This window comes from Perca fluviatilis, chromosome 1 (assembly GCF_010015445.1).
Source record: "Perca fluviatilis chromosome 1, GENO_Pfluv_1.0, whole genome shotgun sequence".
Taxonomy (NCBI): domain Eukaryota; kingdom Metazoa; phylum Chordata; class Actinopteri; order Perciformes; family Percidae; genus Perca; species Perca fluviatilis.
Genome location: NC_053112.1, coordinates 46,079,707 through 46,101,330, shown reverse-complemented (window position 1 = coordinate 46,101,330; position 21,624 = coordinate 46,079,707). Strand labels below are relative to the sequence as shown.

Here is a 21,624-nt window from a genome sequence, read left to right as displayed (position 1 = left end):
TGATGTTATGTGTAATCTCTTTATTGTCAGGAATGAGAATGGCATTTTGCTAAGATAGTTGGGGCAGAACCATTTTCTCCTCTTCACATGTATAACCTCGCCTTGGGCTTGAAGATGGCCATCATCTTGGCGTCCATCAGTTTCACTTTGTCCTTGGCTCCAAGGACGGCCTGGTGGACTTCGTCAAACAGCTCCGTTCCAATGGCGGCCCGGACTCGGTCCCGCCACGCACTCAGCTTGGGTCTCCCGTCAAACACATCTAGACCGGCGCCCACAGGCTGGCAGGTAGAGAATCACAGAGAAAGCCTGTTAATGTGGAACAAGCCAACTCTTCTACTAACCTATATCATTCCTTATCAATGCTTAAAGAGATTATTTTAACACCAGTCCCTTTAGTATGAAGCAAATATTATTAATGTACATGCTAATCTTTTATTAAAACCTGTGGCAATGTTTTAGATACTGCATTTCAATCTGTTTTCTACTAATTAGGTAGCTATTGGCCTCACTTCATTTATATTAGGCTAATTAGTTAGTTAGTTGGGGAATTTAAACTCTAGCCACCCAAACACAGTCATTACCAGACAGTGCTTCCCCTGTACGGACCTTTTCTAAAATCTTTTTTTTAAAATGCCAAAAATAATGCAAAATATCCATTGTGTTTCCTCTATATTCATTCTACAGCGCAGACCGTCATGAACTGCCGCGAGTCCATGAACGAGGCAACTGTGGTAAGTTCACCTCTGTAACACAGGACAGTCGAGTGTGTTATCTAAACGGCTGAAGTCTGTTGAAATGTTGTCGGTAGCCTAATGGTTACAAACAGGCGCGATAGTGAACACCACGCCAACGTGCTGATGGATTCTGTGTTGTCAGTTAAGTTAGACCAAAGAATATGTGGTTGAAACTGATCGGTGATGCCGTTTTGTCGTTGTTCTCTACGAAGTATGCTGGAAATGATGTAATGTAGTGCTTCTGCTCACCTGCATGATCTCCACAATGGCAACCAGGTCGGCCAAGGAGATGTTATCTCCTGCAATGAAGGGCCTGTCCTGGATGAACTTCTCTTCGATGAGTTTCAGTGAGTTGTTCAGGTCCTCCAAGGCTGCGTCCAGCTTGTCCTGCGGGACCTCCACGCCCAGACCCTTGGGAATCAAAACCTACAGCACCAACACAAGATTTCAATTTGAATCAACAGGAAGTACAGATTAAATAACACATTACACAACTCTATCAATGAGCTTGTTCTTGATACATAAATGTCTTGTTAAACACTTTTCACGAGTAGACTCGGAGAGACTCAGTTTCCAAAACAAAAACCTACAAAATGATAAAAAAACAAAAAAACTGTGTGTTGTGTCAAAGGGGTTTGTGAAGAGAAAGTCACTCTCATTGGACTGCTTTTCCTTTCTATCTATTTTACCTTAATGAGAAACATGGTATGTCTAGTGAGAAGAAGGGTGCATACCTGGATATAATTAAAGTAATGTTTAAACACATTCTCTTTGGTGGATTTTATGCGTTTCCCGAATTACAGGAGATGCTTAGAATTAGTAATTAGAGCTGCAATAAATAAATAATTATTTTCCTTGTTTTGAATGGAGTTCTGCTGATTCAGACACCAGCTCAGAGCGGTTAAAGTGATGGTTCGGAGTAATTCACCCTAGGGTCCTTTGCACCATGACCTCGAGCCAAACACCCCCCCAGAAGCTTTTTTCACCTGGGTCGAACATTGGACGAGTTAGCGTTATCAGCTGAATAGCTTAGCGCAGGGGCTAATGGACCCACGTTTGTATCTTGTAAGTTACCCCACTAATAATGCCCGAAATGATACCAAACTTCTACAAGTAGTACAAATAGGTTATGCTCTCACAAAACGATGAATTGGAAAGTTTGTAAGTACACCAGAAGTTTATGAACACTTGCCTGCTCTCTTCAGCTCTCTGTTGCTGCTGCTGCTGCTACCTGCAGTTAGACGAGTGCTTAGGGCCGTCTACAAATTACTACACGAAAAGAGTTACAACAAAAATATTTATTAATTCAATGATTAAATAAGGTAATGTCTCCAAACTTACCTCAATTATTACTTGTCTCCTGCTAGTTATACTACAGCACTTACTTAAAAAAAAAGTTAAATTAATAAATATTTTTGTTGCATCTCTTTCGGTGTTGTAATTTGTAGACGGGCCCTAAGCACTCGTCTCCCACAGCAGCAACAACAACAGCAGAGAGCAGAAGCCAGCAGGCAAGTGTTATTTACATAAACTTCTGGTGTACTTACAAACTTTCCAATCCATCGTTTTATGAGTGCATAACCTATTTGTACTACTTGTAAACGTTGTTATCATTTCCGAGTATTAGTGGGGTCATTTACGAATACAAACGATGAGTCCCCTCCGCCTAAGCTATTCAGCTGATAACCGCTACTCGAACTAACTCCCAATGTTAGACCCAGGTGAAAAAGCTGCGGGGTGTTTGTTTCGAGGTCATGGTGCAAAGGAATTAGAGAAGCGTAATTACTCGAACATCTCTTTAATGAGTGACTTTAATCTTTTCAACTTTATTTGTTGACTCTATCCTCCTTCTGTCACCGCATTTAAGAATTAACTTAAAACTCTCCTATTTGATAAAGCTTATATAGTTAGGGAGTGAGGAGTTGCAGTGTCCACCTAACTGGCCCACCTGCTTCTCTTCATAATTGTTAGATTAATAATATATAACAAAAGTAGAGGGAGGCAGGCCAGCACAGCCCGATCCGGCAGGGGAGAGTTTCAAGCCCGAACAGGCTACCTCTCCTTATGACCTGTCTCTCTTAGTTGCGCTGTTATAGTTCTAGACTGCCGGGGGACTTCCTTCCTTTGACACACTGAGCTGCTCTCTCCTCTCCCTTTCTATTACCATTTGTGTGCATTCCGTTCCAGAAATGCTTGTTACTAATCCTAGCTTCTGGGGAGTTTACTCCCCGGAGTCCTTATGTTTTTTCACCCAGCGTATTTCCTTGGAGAACGTTGGAGCCAAGATCTTGGTTGCAGCTGTCGCCGTGGTCCTGCTGCACTCCCTGCTGAGCTCAGCGGTGCCCTGCAGTGTCATGCTGCGTCCTGCTGAACCCTGCTGCTTCCTGCTACGTCCATCCATGCTCTGCTGGGCCACGCTACATCCTGTAACGCCCTACAGCGCACTGATATGACATGAACTACTACGACTACCATTTGAAGTCACTGTTCCATTATTAATGTGACTATTATCGCCACTGTTCATCACATCCCCAACCGGCACCGTCAGACACCGCCTACCAAGAGCCTGGGTCTGTCCCAGGTTTCTTCCCAAGAGGGAGTTTTTCCTCGCCACTGGTCGCACTGCTTGCTCTTGAGGGAATTACTGCAATTGATGGGGCTTTGTAAATTATAGAGTGGTCTCGACCTACTCTATCTGTAAAGTGTCTCGAGATAACTCGTGTTATGATTTGATACTATAAATAAAATTGAATTGGTTAGCACTAGCTAAATCCTGGGACGAGCAGTTTATTTTTTTTGGACCACTTGCTCCTGGGAGATGGCAGCCGTCTATCTCCTGGCTCCCTTACAGTCATTATGGCGGAAGATAACAAAACCGAAAATGTATTAAACTCGTATTGTGCCTAACTTTAGTGGATCATTGCATGTAGGGTATAGAATTAATGCTCCGGTTCAAAATGAGACCAAACACAGGGCATAGCAGGGCGCCTACCAGGACCACGGCGACAGCTACAACTATGATACAGGTGCAACCCTAAAACTATAATAGCATAACTAAAGAGCTGGTCCAAGGCAAACCTGAGCCAGCTCTGTAAGGGTTGGTATGAACCTGACGACTACGAAGAGAACCTGAGAAGAGAAGGGGTGCTGTGTCTGAAGCTATACACCCTCCCCCGCTGGTCTAGGCGAACGCTGCAACTCCTCACTCCCTAACTATAACCTTTACCAAAGAGGAGAGTTTTAAGTTTACTCTTAAAATGTGGTGACGGTGTCTGCCCCCCGAACCCAGATTTGGAACTGATTCCACAGGAGAGGAGCCTGGTAACTAAAGGCTCTGGCTCCCATTCTACTTTTAGAGACTCTAGGAACCACAAGTAACTCTGCATTCTGGGAGCGCAGTGCTCTAGTGGGACAATAAGGTACTAGGAGCTCTTCTAGATATGATGGTGCTTGACCATTTAGAGCTTTATAGGTCAGGAGAAGGATTTTAAATTCAATCCTAGATTTTACAGGAAACCAATGCAGAGCAGCTAATACAGGAGAAATATGATCTCTTTTCTTGGTTCTTGTCAGAACACGTGCTGCAGCATTCTGGATCAGCTGGAGAGTCTTAAGGGTTTTATTTGAGAAACCTGATAGTAAGGAATTACAGTAGTCCATCCTGGAAGTAACAAATGCATGGACTAGTTTTTCAGCATCGTTTTGAGACGGGATGTTCCTAATTTTGGCAATGTTACGAAGGTGTTGTTTTAAGTGGGCGTTAAAGAATATATCCTTATCAAGAATAACTCCAAGCGGTTTTAAACATGGGGAACATGTGGTTTCCATCAACGTATTTTTATGCACATTTTGAAGTACTGCATTAGAAAATGTTGATGGAAAAGGCAAAATTCAAAAAAACTTCCTCAAATTCGCAAAAAAGTCTTCATGCTCGCTTGAGGTGGTTTTTGCCTTTTTCAAAAAAGAGTTAATGTGCAAAATGGGAGATGGAAACAGCTTTGCCGAATATAGTTAGTTGTGACATAGCGAACATGTAAGTTCTATATGACTATAGTCCATGTATCCATCGGATGGGGGAAGGATCGGGAAATGGGTCCCATCTAATGTGCAGTACACTTGTGGCAGAATGTGCATAGTGGAGTTGTGGTGCGCTACGGCCTGTGCCTCAGCCACGTCGGGTAAATTGACAAATTGGTTCAACAGCTTGAATGGTATGGCCCTGCACACCGCGTACACACAGCGTTGAGCGATTGTCTCGCGGACACCAAATGTCTCTGCCACAACCCTGTATTCTCTGGCCAACTTGTACAATACTACCTCTCTCATTAGCCAAAGAACTCAGCTTCCAAACTCTTTGATTTAGCACGCCGGTTTGCAATCTACAACCATGTCTAACGTCAACTTGTGATGAAACCAGTTGATGGAAACGCTTCCTATTGGCATTTTCTTTTTTGCGACATTTTAGAAGTTCCCTTGACAATTAGATGGAAACATGACTGGTGTGAACTCAAACAACTCTACCTAAAACCACTTAAATAGGTTCAGGGAAAAATTGTGGGTGGAGTTGAAAGAAGTACGTGTAACATAACTACAGTGACACATGACACATGGGACACGAACCACGGTCTCCTGGGTGAAAGTCCTGTGTCGTCCAAGGGTCCCTTGTGCAAGTCCTGAGGGCTGTGACAAAGTGGTGTTTGACACCCTGGGAATGAAAACGGGTTGACTTTTCTATAGATCTCCATTTTTGAGCTACAAAAATAGCTCAAATGTGGCCTGCAACGGACTAGGTAGGCTCATTTTTAGCCTAGTCCATTGCCGAAAATGCCTTTTGCTATGAAATTGCCAGAGATAATGACTGAGCAGATCATGTGTGTTTTTAGCTAAGGAAACTAGAAAATGTGCAGAATTTATCCTTATAACTTCTCCGGACAGAATGAGAAAAAACAAAAGTCAGAGGGTTCAGCTTGTGAGAACACTCATTTTAAAGCCAGTGGAGATTCAAACTCAGGACATAACGATCATAAGCCTTCAGACTTCCACTGTCTCTTCCACTCGCCGTAGACTCACAGACACGAGACATAATAGTTTTACATTTTTACATGCAATGATGCATTTTCAACAGATCTATTTTAAAAGGGCCACTCCGTGGATTTAACACATGAAATTCACATTTCCTCGTAAGGAGTATAATTCAGCCTGTATAAACATTGCTGTGATGTGAGGAGCTTTATTTAGTCTGAAAAAATATCTCTGAATGAGGTCATCAGGATTGTCTTGGCTTGGGTAGAATGTCTGTGTGAAAAAAAAAAAAAGTCTGCTTATAACTATATACTTATGGATGGGCTTCATACAAAGTGTTACCCAAGTTACAAACAAGCCAGAGCGTTTTTTTCCTCCTATCTCAGAATGTATCTGTGGTGTAGCCAGACCTTACTCCACAGCTCTGTGGAGATAGGTCTGGCAATGGGAGACTACTTGCACACTGGTATCCCAATTATAATCCTGTTTTTTTTTTTTGTAATATATTTGCACATGTACACATCATATTCTGATTTCGGAAACTTAGATTAATCTTTACCTTTAACAGTATTTAGACTGAAAATGCATTTACTGGTGAGACAACAAAAGCCGGTTTGAGAAGACCTGAATTAAAGGCTGATCAGACACCAAAACACTGCGCTGATGATACTCAGACTTTGCAACGCTGGAAAGTTGTCACAGCAACAATCACTTTAACCTCAGTCACGATGATCACCAGCTAACGTATCATGTTACAAATAAATGTACCTGGTACGTGCACTTGTATACAACGCAGTGCAATGGCAGATGGTGCCAGATTGCTTTGAGGCAAAAGTTGAGCCCGTGGTTAAACTTTTTTTGCTGGATGACCATGCTTTTTTTAATTTGAGTATTATTTTTTTTGCTGGAGAAACCAGAACATGCTATCGAAGTATAGCCTACAAATAGAAAGTGGAAAACTGTATCACCAACCGTATCCAGGGTTCTGAACATCTAACACTTTGTCGACAGAATTCGGCTGTGTGTCGTGTACCGACTGACCTACGGATGGATATCAGAGAACGTCCACATTATGACGGTAACGTATGAACGCACTTCTTCCTGGCCCTCTGTCCTCACTTGGCTGGGGTGTTTCTCTTTGGGGAACTGCTCCAAAATCATGGACATACAGTATACATAAAGGCTGATATAAATGACGTAAAATGATGTGCCTTCTGAAATGAAAGTCTAACACTGGCCATGCAAAGAATGTATTGTATTGATGCTTTTGTCTTCCTGTTACTGCTGATGTCACTCCGCTTGTACAGAAACAGGGAGCGGCTTAAGGCACAGAAACTGACCCAGAAACCTGTTTTCTCAATGTTCCATGTAAAACTCTTCTGTTGATGTGAGAGAATAATGGCCACTCTTTAGTTTTTGGACATTTACAGGAAGCAGAGCACATTTAATGTCACACTGATAGAGTATGAAAAGAAAATTAAATAGGATACAACAAACTTCTTTGAAACCAGCTATCAGCTAGCGCTAGCTAAACTGGTTGGCAGAACGCTGAACAAGACATTTCTAGGTGAAAGTTTAAGATTAAAACATGGACAACACCTAAAAACAAGTTTACGGTTATTTTAATATACACAGGGCCACAAATACGCATCGCTAAGCCTCTGTTCTGATTGACAGGTTGGTCAGCATCCCCTGCTTTATAGTCAATTTAAAAATAAATAGGACCATAATTTACTAAATGAACATCATGCTGTATTGAAGAAGACTTGAAATTAACAATGAGGTCATAAGCCTGTTATGTTAATATGGGTGTGTGCTTATTGAGGTCAATCAAGTGAGAAGTAGGGTCATTTTCCCATTTGTCTCGCTTTGCCAGACCTTCCTCCACAGCGCTGCAGAGTAGGGCTGAAACGATTCCTCGAATAACTCGAATAATTCGATTACAAAAAATCTTCTAAGCAAAATTCTTTGCCTCGAAGCTTCGTTAAATCAATGTAATTAAGTTTGTACGGCTCACTGTGTTTCCGCACAGAGGATTATTACTAGCGCACAGTTTGACGACGGCCCAGATTACAAATGAAGGAAGACGAAAATAGCGAGGGTCTAAGAGAAGAGACAGGCGAGAGAAAACGACAAAAAGTTTGGGATCATTTTAAGCTGCAAACATGCTGCTCCATCATCTCTGTAACAAACCTCCAGTGTACTCATCCATTCCACGGAGCCAACCCGACACAAGGTAGCTAACGGCTGCTGCTCTCGTCCTCCGCGCTGTTTACACAACTAGCCTACAACATGCTACTCTGCTAATAGCCATGTTTTACACAACTAGCCTACAGCATGCTACTCTGCTAATAGCCATGTAGTACACAACTAGCCTACAGCATGCTACTCTGCTAATAGCCATGTAGTACACAACTAGCCTACAGCATGCTACTCTGCTAATAGCCATGTAGTACACAACTAGCCTACAGCATGCTACTCTGCTAATAGCCATGTAGTACACAACTAGCCTACAGAATGCTACTCTGCTAATAGCCATGTAGTACACAACTAGCCTACAGAATGCTACTCTGCTAATAGCCATGTTTTACACAACTAGCCTACAGCATGCTACTCTGCTAATAGCCATGTTTATCAACAAGCTAAAACGAACGCTGTCGGTTGCTGCCGGAGACAAACTGGCTCCTCCCCCCAGCATGGCTACTTAATATGCACGTGAATGACGTCATCATGTCGGTGATTTCTGCATTCTTTATTCTTTTTGTATTAGGCTTCTGAAAATGTGTCCCCCAGAACAGTGTAGTTGAATAGCCCTGCTGTAAGTTTCGTACAGTCACATTTACCCTCTGGTCAGTGAACAGCTCTTTTGCATATCCAGTGTAAAGAGCCAGAGGCAAGAAGGGGAATGGGGTGAAAAATATTAACATTTGGGCCACCAAAAATGTACTTGGAATTTGGCAATACATTTTTTTTGTATATATACACAAAAGACAGGTTTCCTTTTTTTTAGTACACAGCAATAATAAATAGTTACTATTGCTGTTTACTAAGTATTTCTTACTAAGTATTTCTTATCCGATTAATCTATGGAATAATCGGTAGAATACTCAATCACTAAAATAATCGATAGCTGCAGCCCTACATTATTTGTTTTGGTTGTTTAAAAACACACACAAAAAATGATCCGATTAATCGAATCGAAGTGCTAGATTAATCGATTACAAAAATAATCGATAGCTGCAGCCCTACTGCAGAGAAGGGTCTGGGTAGTCCACACAGCATTCCGGGATGGGAGAAAAACGTGCTCCGGTTTATTGGCATTTCTATAAACCAATCACAATCGTCATGGGCAGTGCTAAGCTGCAAAATAGTCTCAGGAAGGAAGTTGTTTTGATGGAACATGTGTACGTTCAAACGTTGTTTTAGTCGTGCAACAGAAAATAGAATGCAGGTTTAAGGCACTTCCACATTGGCTTCACTTTTCAGACCCGGAAGTTGCTGCTCTGCCCTGATATATCTACCTGCACACACCAGCAGGACAATGGAAAGCAGCAGGAAACCTCCATCCGCGGCTCTGACTTAGAATAACACGTTACTCCTCAGTCTTTCAGTCTGGAGGTAAAGCCACACTTTTACAAACAGGAGACCATGACAGGTGTCAGTAAACATACCCGCAGCCAGAACACCCTGCATCCATGCAAACGCGTAGCGCTGTGCTGCCACGACAGATACTCGTTGACGCGAGCACGCTGCTGGAGGTCAGCTGGGTACCAGTAGTCTGGAGTCTTAAACTTATCTGCCAAATACAGCAGGATGGCAATGCTGCAGAGGGAAACATAACTAATGACTACCACACAGGACACATGGGTTTATACAGGTGAATTACCTTTTAATGGCCGAAGTCGAAGAACATTTAAATACTCACCTTTCAGCCAGGCAGAAGTCTCCATCTCGCAGAGCAGGGACTTTTTTTATCGAGCTGATCTTCACAAACTCATCTCCACACTGATCACCTGAAACCAACACACACAAACACACCAGGGGAAAGTCAGCAGCAGCAGATGTTTGGTACTGACTGAGTGTAGAAACCCACCGCACAAGAAAATCGTTTTAATCATCTAATGACCTCTCAGGTCTTGGGACCCCTTGGTGGGTTAAGGTATCAAAATATTAGAGGTGGGCGATATTTTCTGTGGCAATACTGTCCGATACAAGTATCTTTTTTTATATTTAAATTGCACGTGAGAATTTATCCTTTTGGTGCTAGAATATTAAAATCAATTTATTTTTCAGTCCACTACTAAGTAATAGTAAAACTACTGTAAAACTAATTAAACCTAACTCCTCCCACAGTTTTTGCTCAATTGACACCAAAATGGCTCCACTCACTGCATCTTCATCACTTCAGACTGTCCTGCACAAACAATCCAGCCACGTTTTTTTAATTATTGTTATTTAAAATGAGCCTGTAGTGCATCAACATGTTTTACTGTAAACTGTACATTAAGCAACCTGCAAATTATTGCTTGATAAATGTCAAATGTTCATGAAAATAAATGGCAACATGTTGATCTCATGGTAGAAGTAGTGTGGTAAATATTTTTTTGATAATTTTTTATGAGAATGTTATCCTCATGTAAGCTATTGCAGTCAATGGTTAAAGAGCACTCGATTTTTGAAGAAAATAAGTGACAGACGTTATGTTAAGATGAAGATACTCTACAGCGCTGGGGAGATATAGGTCTGGCAATGACGAAGTATCCTAGACACATTTTTAGAATTGTTGACACTAGTTTAAAACCTGCCTTTCCATGCAGCCCTGGTGCTTGCCTCAGTAAGTGAAGTGTGTCGTGTATGGTGTCTCAACACGATCATTAATCTCCTTTGGCATCTCAGGTTGGGAGTTTAAACATGGGCGTCAGTTTGGTTTGAAATGTGCTGGGAACAGAGACGCATTTGGAAGTACATTTCCAGAAGTGCTGGGTACAATAGACCTTTTTCACGGCAGACATGTTGACATGTCATAGTAGGAAAAGCACAGGTGTATTCCAAACCATTCCATTCCAACCACAGAGACCCTGGTATTGTGCATGCTGACTCACTGAAATAGCTTACTGGGACACTTGATGGAATTGAGCCAGGTTATCAATTTTAGCTGTGCTTTTCCTACTATGACAAGTTAACATGTCTGCTGTGAAAAAGGTCCATGACGCATTCTTTTTTCCTTCTCGTTTCTGCTTCACATTTTCAGCAGGGCAGCGGAGCGGCTGTGGGTTGACTCCCAACGGTTCTCATGGGCTTTATAAGTTCTAACGTGAAAAAGCTGAACGTGGTCTAATGTAGCTAAACAATGATCAATCATCACCACATTTCTGGTTAGATTTTTTGACAGTTTTCAGTGGTTACGAGGAGCAATATGAGAGAGAAATCTGGTAATCACTGATCATTGTTTAGGTACAAGCTTTTTCCTCGCCATGAAGAAGAACATTTTAATGTGAGATAAATTATATAATTGTATAATTTCGGTTTAGTTCTTAACAGGCTTAAGTGTTCACTACAAGATATGGCCATGATACATTTGGTGATCACTGATCGTTGTTGAGGTACATTAAACCACGTTAAGCTTTTTCACGTTAAGCAGAATGTCCCGACAGGCAGTGTTGTGAACAGAGAAGCGTGCAGCCTGCGCAGTAGCAGAGCGGCTGTGTCTGTGCCTGCCCTGTGGGGGATAGAGATTGTTTTGATTGATCTTTTGGCATCTATCGCTCAAGAATTATATGTGTAATGGACTTTTTTTTTTTTTTTTTTAACTAAATTGAGCTCAAGGTTTTCAAAAAAAGTGGTGGGTACAAATGACTCATGACGAAATCTGCTAGGCTACGCGCACCGTCCCCACCGAAATCGACGCCTATGAGTTAACATAATAGCACTCAGGCATTGCACGGTGTGGATTAGAGACTTGTATTTTTCATTTCTCTTCCTCCTCCTTCTTGCCCAAAAATGCCTGGCCCTGACTCACAGCTACGCAGTAGCGATCATTTGGATAAGAAACTTCCTGAAACTGAAATGAGACGTGTTGCCCCTCGTGAATGGCTGTCATGTTAAAGAAGGGTTTCGTACCGCGGTGAAGAGAGTTTAATATTTGACATTCGTCGGTCTTCGCGGATGTTCCCTTCAATAGCTCCATGTCAATACTTCGATTTCCCCCAGTTTCTGGGTATGTTGTAGAGCTTATTTAGACAGACGTTTCACACTGATTTTTAACTCAAAATCACCAAAAATATCGACACAGTAGAGAGCGCAAAGAACTGAATGTCTGTCCAACGCGCCCGTCACAATAGGCGTACTTAGGGACCGTCGTAAAATTGTCTCTGGCATCCTATCACAAATTTCACAGCTGTTAGTTTGTGAAAAAGTCTTTAGCAAATCCCGTAGCATCCTCATCAGTGACCTATAGTCTATAAATGCATATTTAAAGCTTTCCAATTCAATGGCTTGCTCATTTTTGAATATAATCACATCAAACCACCTGTAATATTTTTAAGACATCTTCTCACAACTTTCACAGCTGGTAGTTTGTGGGGGAAAAAAATTTGAAAATACCTTATCAATATCCCTGATCTGTTGGCTATTTAATGCATATTTAGGGCCCGAGCGCCGACAGCGGCGAAGGCCCTATTGAAACTGAAGGAATTCTTTTTCTATTCTTTCTTTCTTTCTTTCTTTCTTTCTTTCTTTCTTTCTCCCGTCAAACGAATTGCCTTTTTGAGGGGCTTAACATATTCAGAAACTCACCAAATTTGGCGGTCGCATCAAGTCTGGTGAAAATTTACGTATTTTAAGGGTTTCGGGAATAGGCGCAGAAAAATGGCTCGCTAGCGCCCCCTAGAAAGTTAAGAAAATTGAGCCCCTGCAGTGCGTTTAACGTAGACTCACGAAACTTGGTACACATATGTAACATGTCAAGATGTACAAAAAACTTCATTAGAGCCATACCCTAAACCCAACAGGAAGTCCGCCATTTTGAATTAAATGTTCGAAATTAGTGCGATTTCTGCCATTTCCACTGCCATTTTCGTACTTTAACGAACTCCTCCTAGAGATTTCATCCGATCAACTTCAAACTCGGTCTGTGCCATCTTAAGATGTTAAAGATGAAAAGTTGTTAAAAGAAAAACTTTTCGTCATAGGGCGTGGCCGTGGCGGGGCGGCCATTTTGTGCGTGCGACCGAAACAGGAAGTGGGGTAACTCGAGTGTACGTTGTCCGATTACCTCGAAACTGTTCAGGATTCATAAGAGTCCAACCCTGAGGACAAATAAAGGCCGATATTTACTTAAAGTCATAGCGCCCCCTAGTGGCAACAGGAAGTAGGCCTAAAGGTCAAGGTGCTATACTTTAACGAACTCCTCCTAGAGATTTCATCCGATGGACTTCAAACTTGGTCCGTACCATCCCAACACCTTAACGATGAAAAGTTATTAAAAGAAAAACTTTTCGTCAGACGGTGTGGGCGTGGCGGCCATTTTGAGTGTTTAGCGATGAACAAAGAAGTTGTTGTAACTTGAGTGTACGTTGTCGTATCTCTCCGAAATTTCTCACGATTGACAAGGGTCCAGGCATGAGGACACCTAAAGGCCAAAATTGACTTTTGGTCATAGCGCCCCCCGCTGGCAACAGGAAATCTGCCTTATATGACAAACATCATCCGATTTGCATGAAACTCAGAATGTGTGGTCTACATGTGATACTGTGCCGCCCCCTATAATATGGCCACGCCCACTTACTCAGGCCACGCCCCCTTTCATAACATTTGAACCGTTTAAGGTAGAGTCTTGTGTGAGGTGTTATTGAACTCAGCAGAGAGTTCCTTCTTTATTGGTGATGGTTTGGCCCGCCCCCTATGTTTAAGCCACGCCCCCTTTCATACATGCTGACCCATTTAAGGTAGAGTCTTGTGTGAGGTATCATTCATCTCAGCAGAGGCTTCATTTTTAATTTGTGATGGTTGGACCCGCCCCCTATGCTTTAGCCACGCCCCCTTTCACAGCTAATGAACCGTATGACGTAGAGTCTTGTGTGAGGTATCGTTGAACTCGGCGGGGACGCCCCCTTTCCATTTTCATTGGTGACGGTTTGCGGCGTCTGAGTGCCGCGCAAATGCACGGTCGCAAGGAGTGGCGTCTGCCGGTAACCCCGACGCGCGCAGAGGCGCGAGGGCCCGTCCATCGCTGCTCGCAGCTTTAATTAAAAGGTTATTATTTCAACACGTTTCTCATTTCTGAACATATTGACATCAAACCACCTGTAATGCCTCAGACATCTTATCACAACTTTTACAGCTGTTAGTTTGCGAAAAAGTCTTTCGCAAATCCCTTAGCATCCTCATCAGTGACCTATAGTCCATAAAATGCATATTTAGATTTTCAAATTAACAAAAATGACTTATTAAAAATATATATATACTATATATTTATATACTTAAAAAAATATTTACAAAGAAAATGCACAGCACACCAAAGAGGCTAACCTGTTGTGCTTTTGGGACAAGACAACCTTGCCAGAGGGCCTCCTTGTGTACTGAGGCCACGCCCCATCAGAATATTAAATTCTGTGTTCAACAATAAACTGAACAGCGCAGACTGCCACGTCCCAGTGCCAGAATCCCCCACAGGGAAACATAGCCACACTCCACAGCTGCCAGCACCCCAACCACTGCGTCCAATCCAGCCACCAGCAAATGGCAATGCAGCACCCCGCGCATCGATGCCCCAGTCACCAAAACAAGGAAATGAAACCCCCACCCCTATTCGGCCCCGCCACCACTGTCACCGCACCCCAGCAACCAACCCCATCCCCCACACAGTCCGCAGGCATGCCGGCACACCACCGGGCCATTGCGGCAGGCAACAGCCCCCCTCCCCAAGGGACCGAGCTGCCACACGGCCCCCAGACCTGCATCCCCGCTGCACCCAGTAGGCAAGTTCACCCAGCCCAGGCCAGAAGCCCGCCACCTCCAACCCCCCGCGGCCCTCCCTACCCTGCAGCGAAGCAGCATCCCACACACCGCCGCCACCCGCCAAAGGAAAGGGACAGCAGCCACCCCACGACAGCAGTGACAGCCCCCCACTCCAGGGGGCCAACAAATGCACTCAGCCCCTAGGACCCACCCGCCGACCGGACAAAACCCAGAGCAGCGAGGCCGCAAACTCCCACCCTGACTAAGTGATAGATTTATTATTGATTTTTAATAATGAATACTGATGGATTTGATTTTAACAGCTGTGAAAGTTGTGAAAATATGTCAAGACATATTACAGGTGGTTTGATGTCAATACATTCATAAATGAGAAACCTATTAAAATAATAATCTTTATATATGCATTTTATAGACAACATGTCAGTTATGCGGATGCTAAGGGATTTGCTAAAGACCTTCACAAACTTGCGGTTGTGAAAATTGTAAAAGGATGTCTGAGACATATTACAGGTGGTTTGATGCCAAAACATTAATAAATGAGAAAACCATTGAATTGAAAAGCTTTAAATATGCATTTTAGAGACAATAGGTCACTGATGAGGATGCTAAAGGATTTGCTAAAGACTTTTTCACAAACTAACAGCTGTGAAAGTTGTGATAAGATGTCTGAGACATATTACAGGTGGTTTGATGTGATTGGCTTCATTAATGAGCAAGCCATTGAATTGAAAAGCTTTAAATATGCATTTATAGACTATAGGTCACTGATGAGGATGCTACGGGATTTGCTAACTACTTTTTCACATACTAACAGCTGTGAAATTTGTGACAGGATGCCAGAGACATATTACAGGTGGTTTGATGTCAATATATTCATTAATTAGAAAATGGTTGAAACTACCATATTTATTGTTAACTATAGCCTACATCTTTATTTACATTTATTTATTTTTACTAATTCACAAGTGTGAAATGTTTAATGGCTCTCCTTCTCTTTAATGGAAGTGGTTTGAGATGTCTATGGGTCATTGACGGATAAGACTTTTTAATAGGCCAATTTTAAAATACCAAAAATATGGATATGTTTGGCCGTTTTCTAAACATTTGGAATGTAGTGTACACATGCCTTTATAAAGAAAAGTAAAAAAATTGACATTTTAGTGTTTTTACACTTAAGTTAATAATACATAGCCTTAAAAAAGTCATCTGGGGCGACCGTAATATATCTCAAAATTCACATTTTTATGTATCATTAAGACTAGTTGAACTCATATCAGTAAGTAGATAAACTGATGAAGAAAGATAAACTTTAGTGCCCTTTCATTTTATGAAAACCATTATTTCACAAGTTTATTCTATAATATCAGAGTCTCCCTCATAATCCAGTTACAATACTGATTTTTACTTTAAAAGCAAAAAAACTGAATTAGCATTTATACAGATATTACACATTCAACAATAGCATACCACTGATTAATATTTGAGGCTAAACTGATGGATATTTGGTTATGAATGTATTCATTTATTCATTTATTTGTTGGTTACCCCACATGACATATGGTCGCCCCAAATGATAAGAAAACCACAGGTATAAAAATTTCAGTTAAAATGTACACAAAAGAGTTCAAGACGAAAGAAAATGTAACTATTTTTATTCAAATAACATTTCAACATTTAAATATAACAAATCAGAAGGACATTAACATTTAAAATTATATAATTTTTATTGCAACACACATTAAATGCTTCAAGAACTTAAGAAGCTGAGTATAGAATCTCTCTTTTATGGAACCTTTTTGATTCATTGGACAGGGATGAACACTACTTGCATCTCAATTAACCTTTCAACATTCAAATATCACAAATAATAAGTTTCTTTTTCTGGACCCATTTAGCCACATAAGGCAGTGATGAACACGACTTGCATTTATCTAAGCTGAGGTATTTCTGAACTTCACCCAATCTTGAGAGTCAGTTTTGAGAAGCGTGATGTTGCTGGCTCAGGCTCTGAGATCACAGCATGCACATCTTTTCTGTAGTAGAAAATTAAATCTACAGTTTGTGGCCACATGAAGAGGTTTTGTCACCAGATTGTAGCATACAATTGACCTGCACTTCTTCTCCCACAACCTCAAGCACTTCGCCAACATAAGGCTTTTCATCATAAATGACACAAACAAACTTGCCACAAAGATCTAGATTTTCTTGTTCCCTAGGTGGTTGAGGAGGAGCGCTTGGGGGGATTCTCAGTGTTGCACACAGTGCCCTCTCACTCTCAGGTCTACTGTTACGGGCTTGTAACAAGGGCATGGACTCTCTGTTTTCCTACAGAAGCATGACACAGTCCTGGGAGTGATCTGTGAAGGCTGGGTAGACCAAACCTGGTGTATTTTAAAGGTGCCCTTCACAGCCTCCAAGTTGTCAGGAATTAGCTCATCACACTTTTCAATGCTTTCTCTGTTTACCCAATAGTGTTTGATGCTTGAGCCTAATCTTGTGTTCAGCATCTCATAGAGTTGCTGTGGTGTCTGAAGTTCACCACCTCTTTGGACAAAGCGATCTGCTTCTCTTTTATTGCCCCACCAATCCCATTTGGGGCGGGGCCCTTTCCCATGAGACTTTTCTGAATAATTCCAGGTCACCTTAGTGAACCCAGAAAGGAAAGGGACAGTACTGAGGAGGTAGAAGTTGTTTTTATTCCGGTACTGTGTAACCGCCCATCAGTCTGAATGTGGAGGGTTGTGATCTGTGGGAAGGTTTTCACGAAGCTCTCCCTAAGATGGGCTCTAGATGTGCCCACACCGCCGGCTGTCATGGCGCAGGCTGTCAGAGAGTGTTGCATAGGACTTTGTTCCATGCACAGTGTACAGGACTGCTGTGTGGATAGTCGATTGCTGTCTGCTACCTCCAAAGTGAAATGCCTGAACCTCTGTGTTCAGCTTACATGCATAATTCTCTGAGAAGTCAACATGCAGAACAGCTTCACACCCTGTGATGTTTTGTTTAAGGTAGCGGAACTGCTCTGCCTGGTGCAGCCAGTTAAACTGATGTATCGCCAAGGACTCTAACTTCTGAGAGAAAAGCTCCATCAAGTCCTTGATGGTTCCACTATAGATCTGTTTCACCATGTTGCCAAACATTCTCTCTCCATTTGTGGAAGTTACCCTCTTCCACTGCTCCCAGGTGACTTCTGAGCTGCTCTCTGTCTCAGGGAATTCTACCTCCTCAAAGCAGCACTTGGCACAAACACGGTCCATACAGTCCTTATTTTTTGGATCACACACTATCATAACCAGCAGCTCAGAAATGCTTTTTGTTTTCAACAGCCCTCTGCTGTAGAGCTTGTTGGCCAGCAGGTGGACATTTTCGTGGTCCATGCATGCACATGTGTCCCGATCCTTGGCTTTTGGCTCAGTGACATAGAAGGGGCGTCTTCTAGCAAACTGCCTGTAAGATAGGTGGAGGCTCTTCTTCATTTCACTATTGTACAGCCCATGGAGCTCTGTGAGTGGCTTTGTGAGAATTTCTTCGCTGTTCTTTTTATTTTGTTTTTTTGTGATGGTATCTTTTTTTCCCTGGTAAAAGTCGACTATTCTCATCTCTAGTCAGAAAACTAACAACAGCCAGCTTTCTCTCTTTTGCCAGTTTCTTCCCCTTTTGGCTTGAGCCTCTCACTGTGGCTTAACCGTTCTTTTGCCCCTCGTCTCACCTTTTCTGGCCCTTTCCTTTCTTTTTCTCATCTTTGCAAGTTGTTTCCTCAGATTTATGTTTAGCTTTCTTAATTCATGTTTCTCAGCCTGCAGTCGCTTTACAATGTTTCTCAGCTTTCTTTTCTCTGTCTTTTTCTCTCTGGTGTGGAGGACATCTGTGGATGGAAGTCCTCATTTTGAGGTGGAGCATCCACCACCACACACCCCTGGACTCTCTTGCTGCCCCTCCACTCCTTCTACACCTGCTGGATCTGGCAGAGTGTTCTCTATGGATTGAGGTGTCAGGGTCCAACATTGCCTTCTCCATCTTTCTTCTCTCCCTGTATCTTCTGGATGCAGCCTTCCACTTGTTTCTCAGATTATTCCTCTCCCTTTCTGATAACTCATCTGACTTCACATTTGGATTCTTCCCCTCATGCTTTCTTTTTTGGTAGCTGAAACAATAGTGTACAGAGTTGTTCATCAACAACAAGATAAACATTCTACACCTGTGCTCTTTCCTCCTTATCCTGAACCTACTCTCTTTAGAGAACAGCTGTTTCGGTGACCAATGTTTAATAGCTCATTGTCGCATACAGTCTAAACTGTTTATTTTATCTACCCTGGTCTCCTACTTTCTGTAGCTCTAGTGACTCTAGCTCACTGCTACAGAAGCTCTTTTTTCTTTACCTCTCTCTTTTCCTTGCAAGATACTCTGCTCTTGCTGCAGGGTCGGAGTTGACTTTCTGTCTATAACGAGCAGTCTTCTCTTTGCTTGTTAATCGTGCCATCTAGGAAATAGGTAAAATAGGTTAAAACTTGTTTTAAATGACTAATACATGTATTGTCACACAAATAGAATGTCATTGTGTAGTTTTTTATTTTTATTTTACATTTTTCCTGTAGGATTGTACTACAACAAAAAATAAATGTTTATCCATATAAAAGGAATGGCTGAATTTAAAAAAAAAAAGATAAAATATACAAATAATTATGCTTAAACAATTAACTCTACAAATTTACAAAATTAAAACTACAAATATAGGACATATATCTATCATTTAAAACACTCAGCAGTGGTCGCCCCACATGATACTCGGTCGCCCCATATGATGTTTTCAAGTTCACTCAAGTATAACAGGCTAACAGTTAGCCTCAGAAACCAAACTAGCTTCTTCTAGTGACAAAGCACTATCAAATTTATCATCAAAATATAGATTTGTGGGAAAAAAATTATAATTTACAGTTTTGGGGTGGTCGCCCCACATGATGACCAAAATTGACTACGACAATACAGCAGTTAAAAAACAGCTTTTTCTTACTATATGAGAGAGACTGATTTACCTTACAGTTGTTTCCAGGGGGTCTTCACTTGTGTCTGGCTGATGCAATATCCCATCCTTGAGAGGTTTTTCAAAAATAAAGGTCCCAAAATTGTGGTTTGTTGATGGTCGCCCGGATGATATGGATAGAATCAACTTAATTCGGACAACATTCGTTTGTATATCATGATAGAAATATATGTGCAAATGCTTTATAGTTTTGTCAATGGATGTAAAACATGTTTGAAATTATGCCAACTAGGAAAAGGGATATATTTAAGTTGATTTAAACTGTTTTTAAACCAGTTGTCCTAACAAAAGTCAAGGCTGGACGGTCGCCCCATATGATGTTTTGGCACTTCGGATAGCAGAAAAATGATGAAAAACTTAAAAATTTGGAGAAGTTAGAGTGGTTTAGTAGGTGAAGAAGGTATAACAAGTAGATGAGAAATTTTTATGTATTTTTTATTTTTTTCTGCAAAATAAAATTAACCCAGACAGAAAAAGGGGGCGTCACGTCATTGACCCCTATGTTGTAAAACAAAAAAGTTAATGAAGATTAAAATTAGTGGAGTTGCAATTTTACGATGGGCGCGTTGGACAGACATTCAGTTCTTTGCGCTCTAAACCGTGTCGATATTTTTGGTGATTTTGAGTTAAAAATCTGTGTGAAACGTAAATAAGCTCTACAACATACCCAGAAACTGGGGGAAATCGAAGTATTGACATGGAGCTATTGAATGTAACATCCGCGAAGACCGACGAATGTCAAATATTAAACTCTCTTCACCGCGGTGGTTTAGTTAGGAGTACAATTTAAGTATCAAAAATAGCAGTTGGGAACGGGAAACTGATAACACTTATCAAATTATACCCATCGTTATCAATATCACACATTCGTCGCTACAAGTTAACAATCATCCCCTAAAGTATTGTTTTTCAGTCTACAAAACAGTAAGAGACAGGATTAGAAAACCTGAGAACTAAATCAACTATAGGTGAACGTTTTCTGATGCTGCGCCATCAGCACTGTATCAAGTTAACCTCGTTTAGAGAAAAACAGCCTTCCGATTAACGGAAGTCAAAAATGGGCTTTTCCACTTAATGCTTTCAGCTGGATATTGCTTATAGCTTGTGGAAAAAGGTTGTCTTTACTTCATTATCCAGCAGGTTGTGTAAATGGCAGTCTCCCTGTCCTCAAGAGTAGCCTGCATGTTACTGTCCTGATCCGTTACAGTAGCGTGCTCTGAACTCGCTGGTTAACTTTCAGTATAGAAACTTGAACTCACCGTTCATCAGCGACACAGTCTTGAATTCAAAGGGAATGTTGTTCTTCTTTGCGAAGATATACACTGAGCGGCAGGGCTGAGAGAAAAGGTCCAAGTACAGCTCTAACGCCATGGTTGCTTCTTGATGCTCTCTCGTTGACTTTCTTCAGGTAGCTACGGTCCTTTATTTAACTAAGGCGGTTCACGACGAGTTCACTGTGGGAGCCAAGCTCCGCCCCCTTTACTGGCTAGCCTCCCTGTCTGAGGCATTTCCTCTAGTTTCCAAAATGGATGGATTATATTACGGTTTTCTCTCACTGCTTATATAGTAATAGGCCTATAAACTTTCAACTGAGAGAACAGAGAGTTTGGGGATCTGTCTGGCAGACAGGAATTCAGTAGTGGTAACTGGAGTTAAAGAGTACATTTTGAACTTTGAATTGAATCTGCTCTCTTAAAAAAAGGTTTAAGAAATAATGAATCAGACAGAGTGTAGAGCACTGGGTGGAAGGGGACTGACTCACCCCTGACATATAACTCCGAATCCTCTATGTTCCTGCGGTTTCATTTCATTTCATTTATTATACAGCAAAGTTTAAAGTAACATTGA

General features: G+C 41.6%; 1 protein-coding gene across 1 annotated transcript; it reads right to left on the bottom strand.

Annotated features, from left to right (window-relative positions):
• Window positions 1-3: 3 nt before the first annotated feature.
• On the bottom strand, window positions 4-21,232 carry gstt1b (glutathione S-transferase theta 1b). The gene is made up of 5 exons (XM_039809380.1): window positions 21,036-21,232; window positions 9,682-9,769; window positions 9,428-9,578; window positions 984-1,160; window positions 4-278 (listed from the first exon to the last, which is right to left on the bottom strand). The coding sequence occupies exons 1-5, from the start codon at window positions 21,145-21,147 to the stop codon at window positions 84-86; spliced, it is 723 nt and encodes a 240-aa protein (XP_039665314.1). The 5' UTR covers window positions 21,148-21,232; the 3' UTR covers window positions 4-83.
• Between the last annotated feature and the right edge of the window lie 392 nt (window positions 21,233-21,624).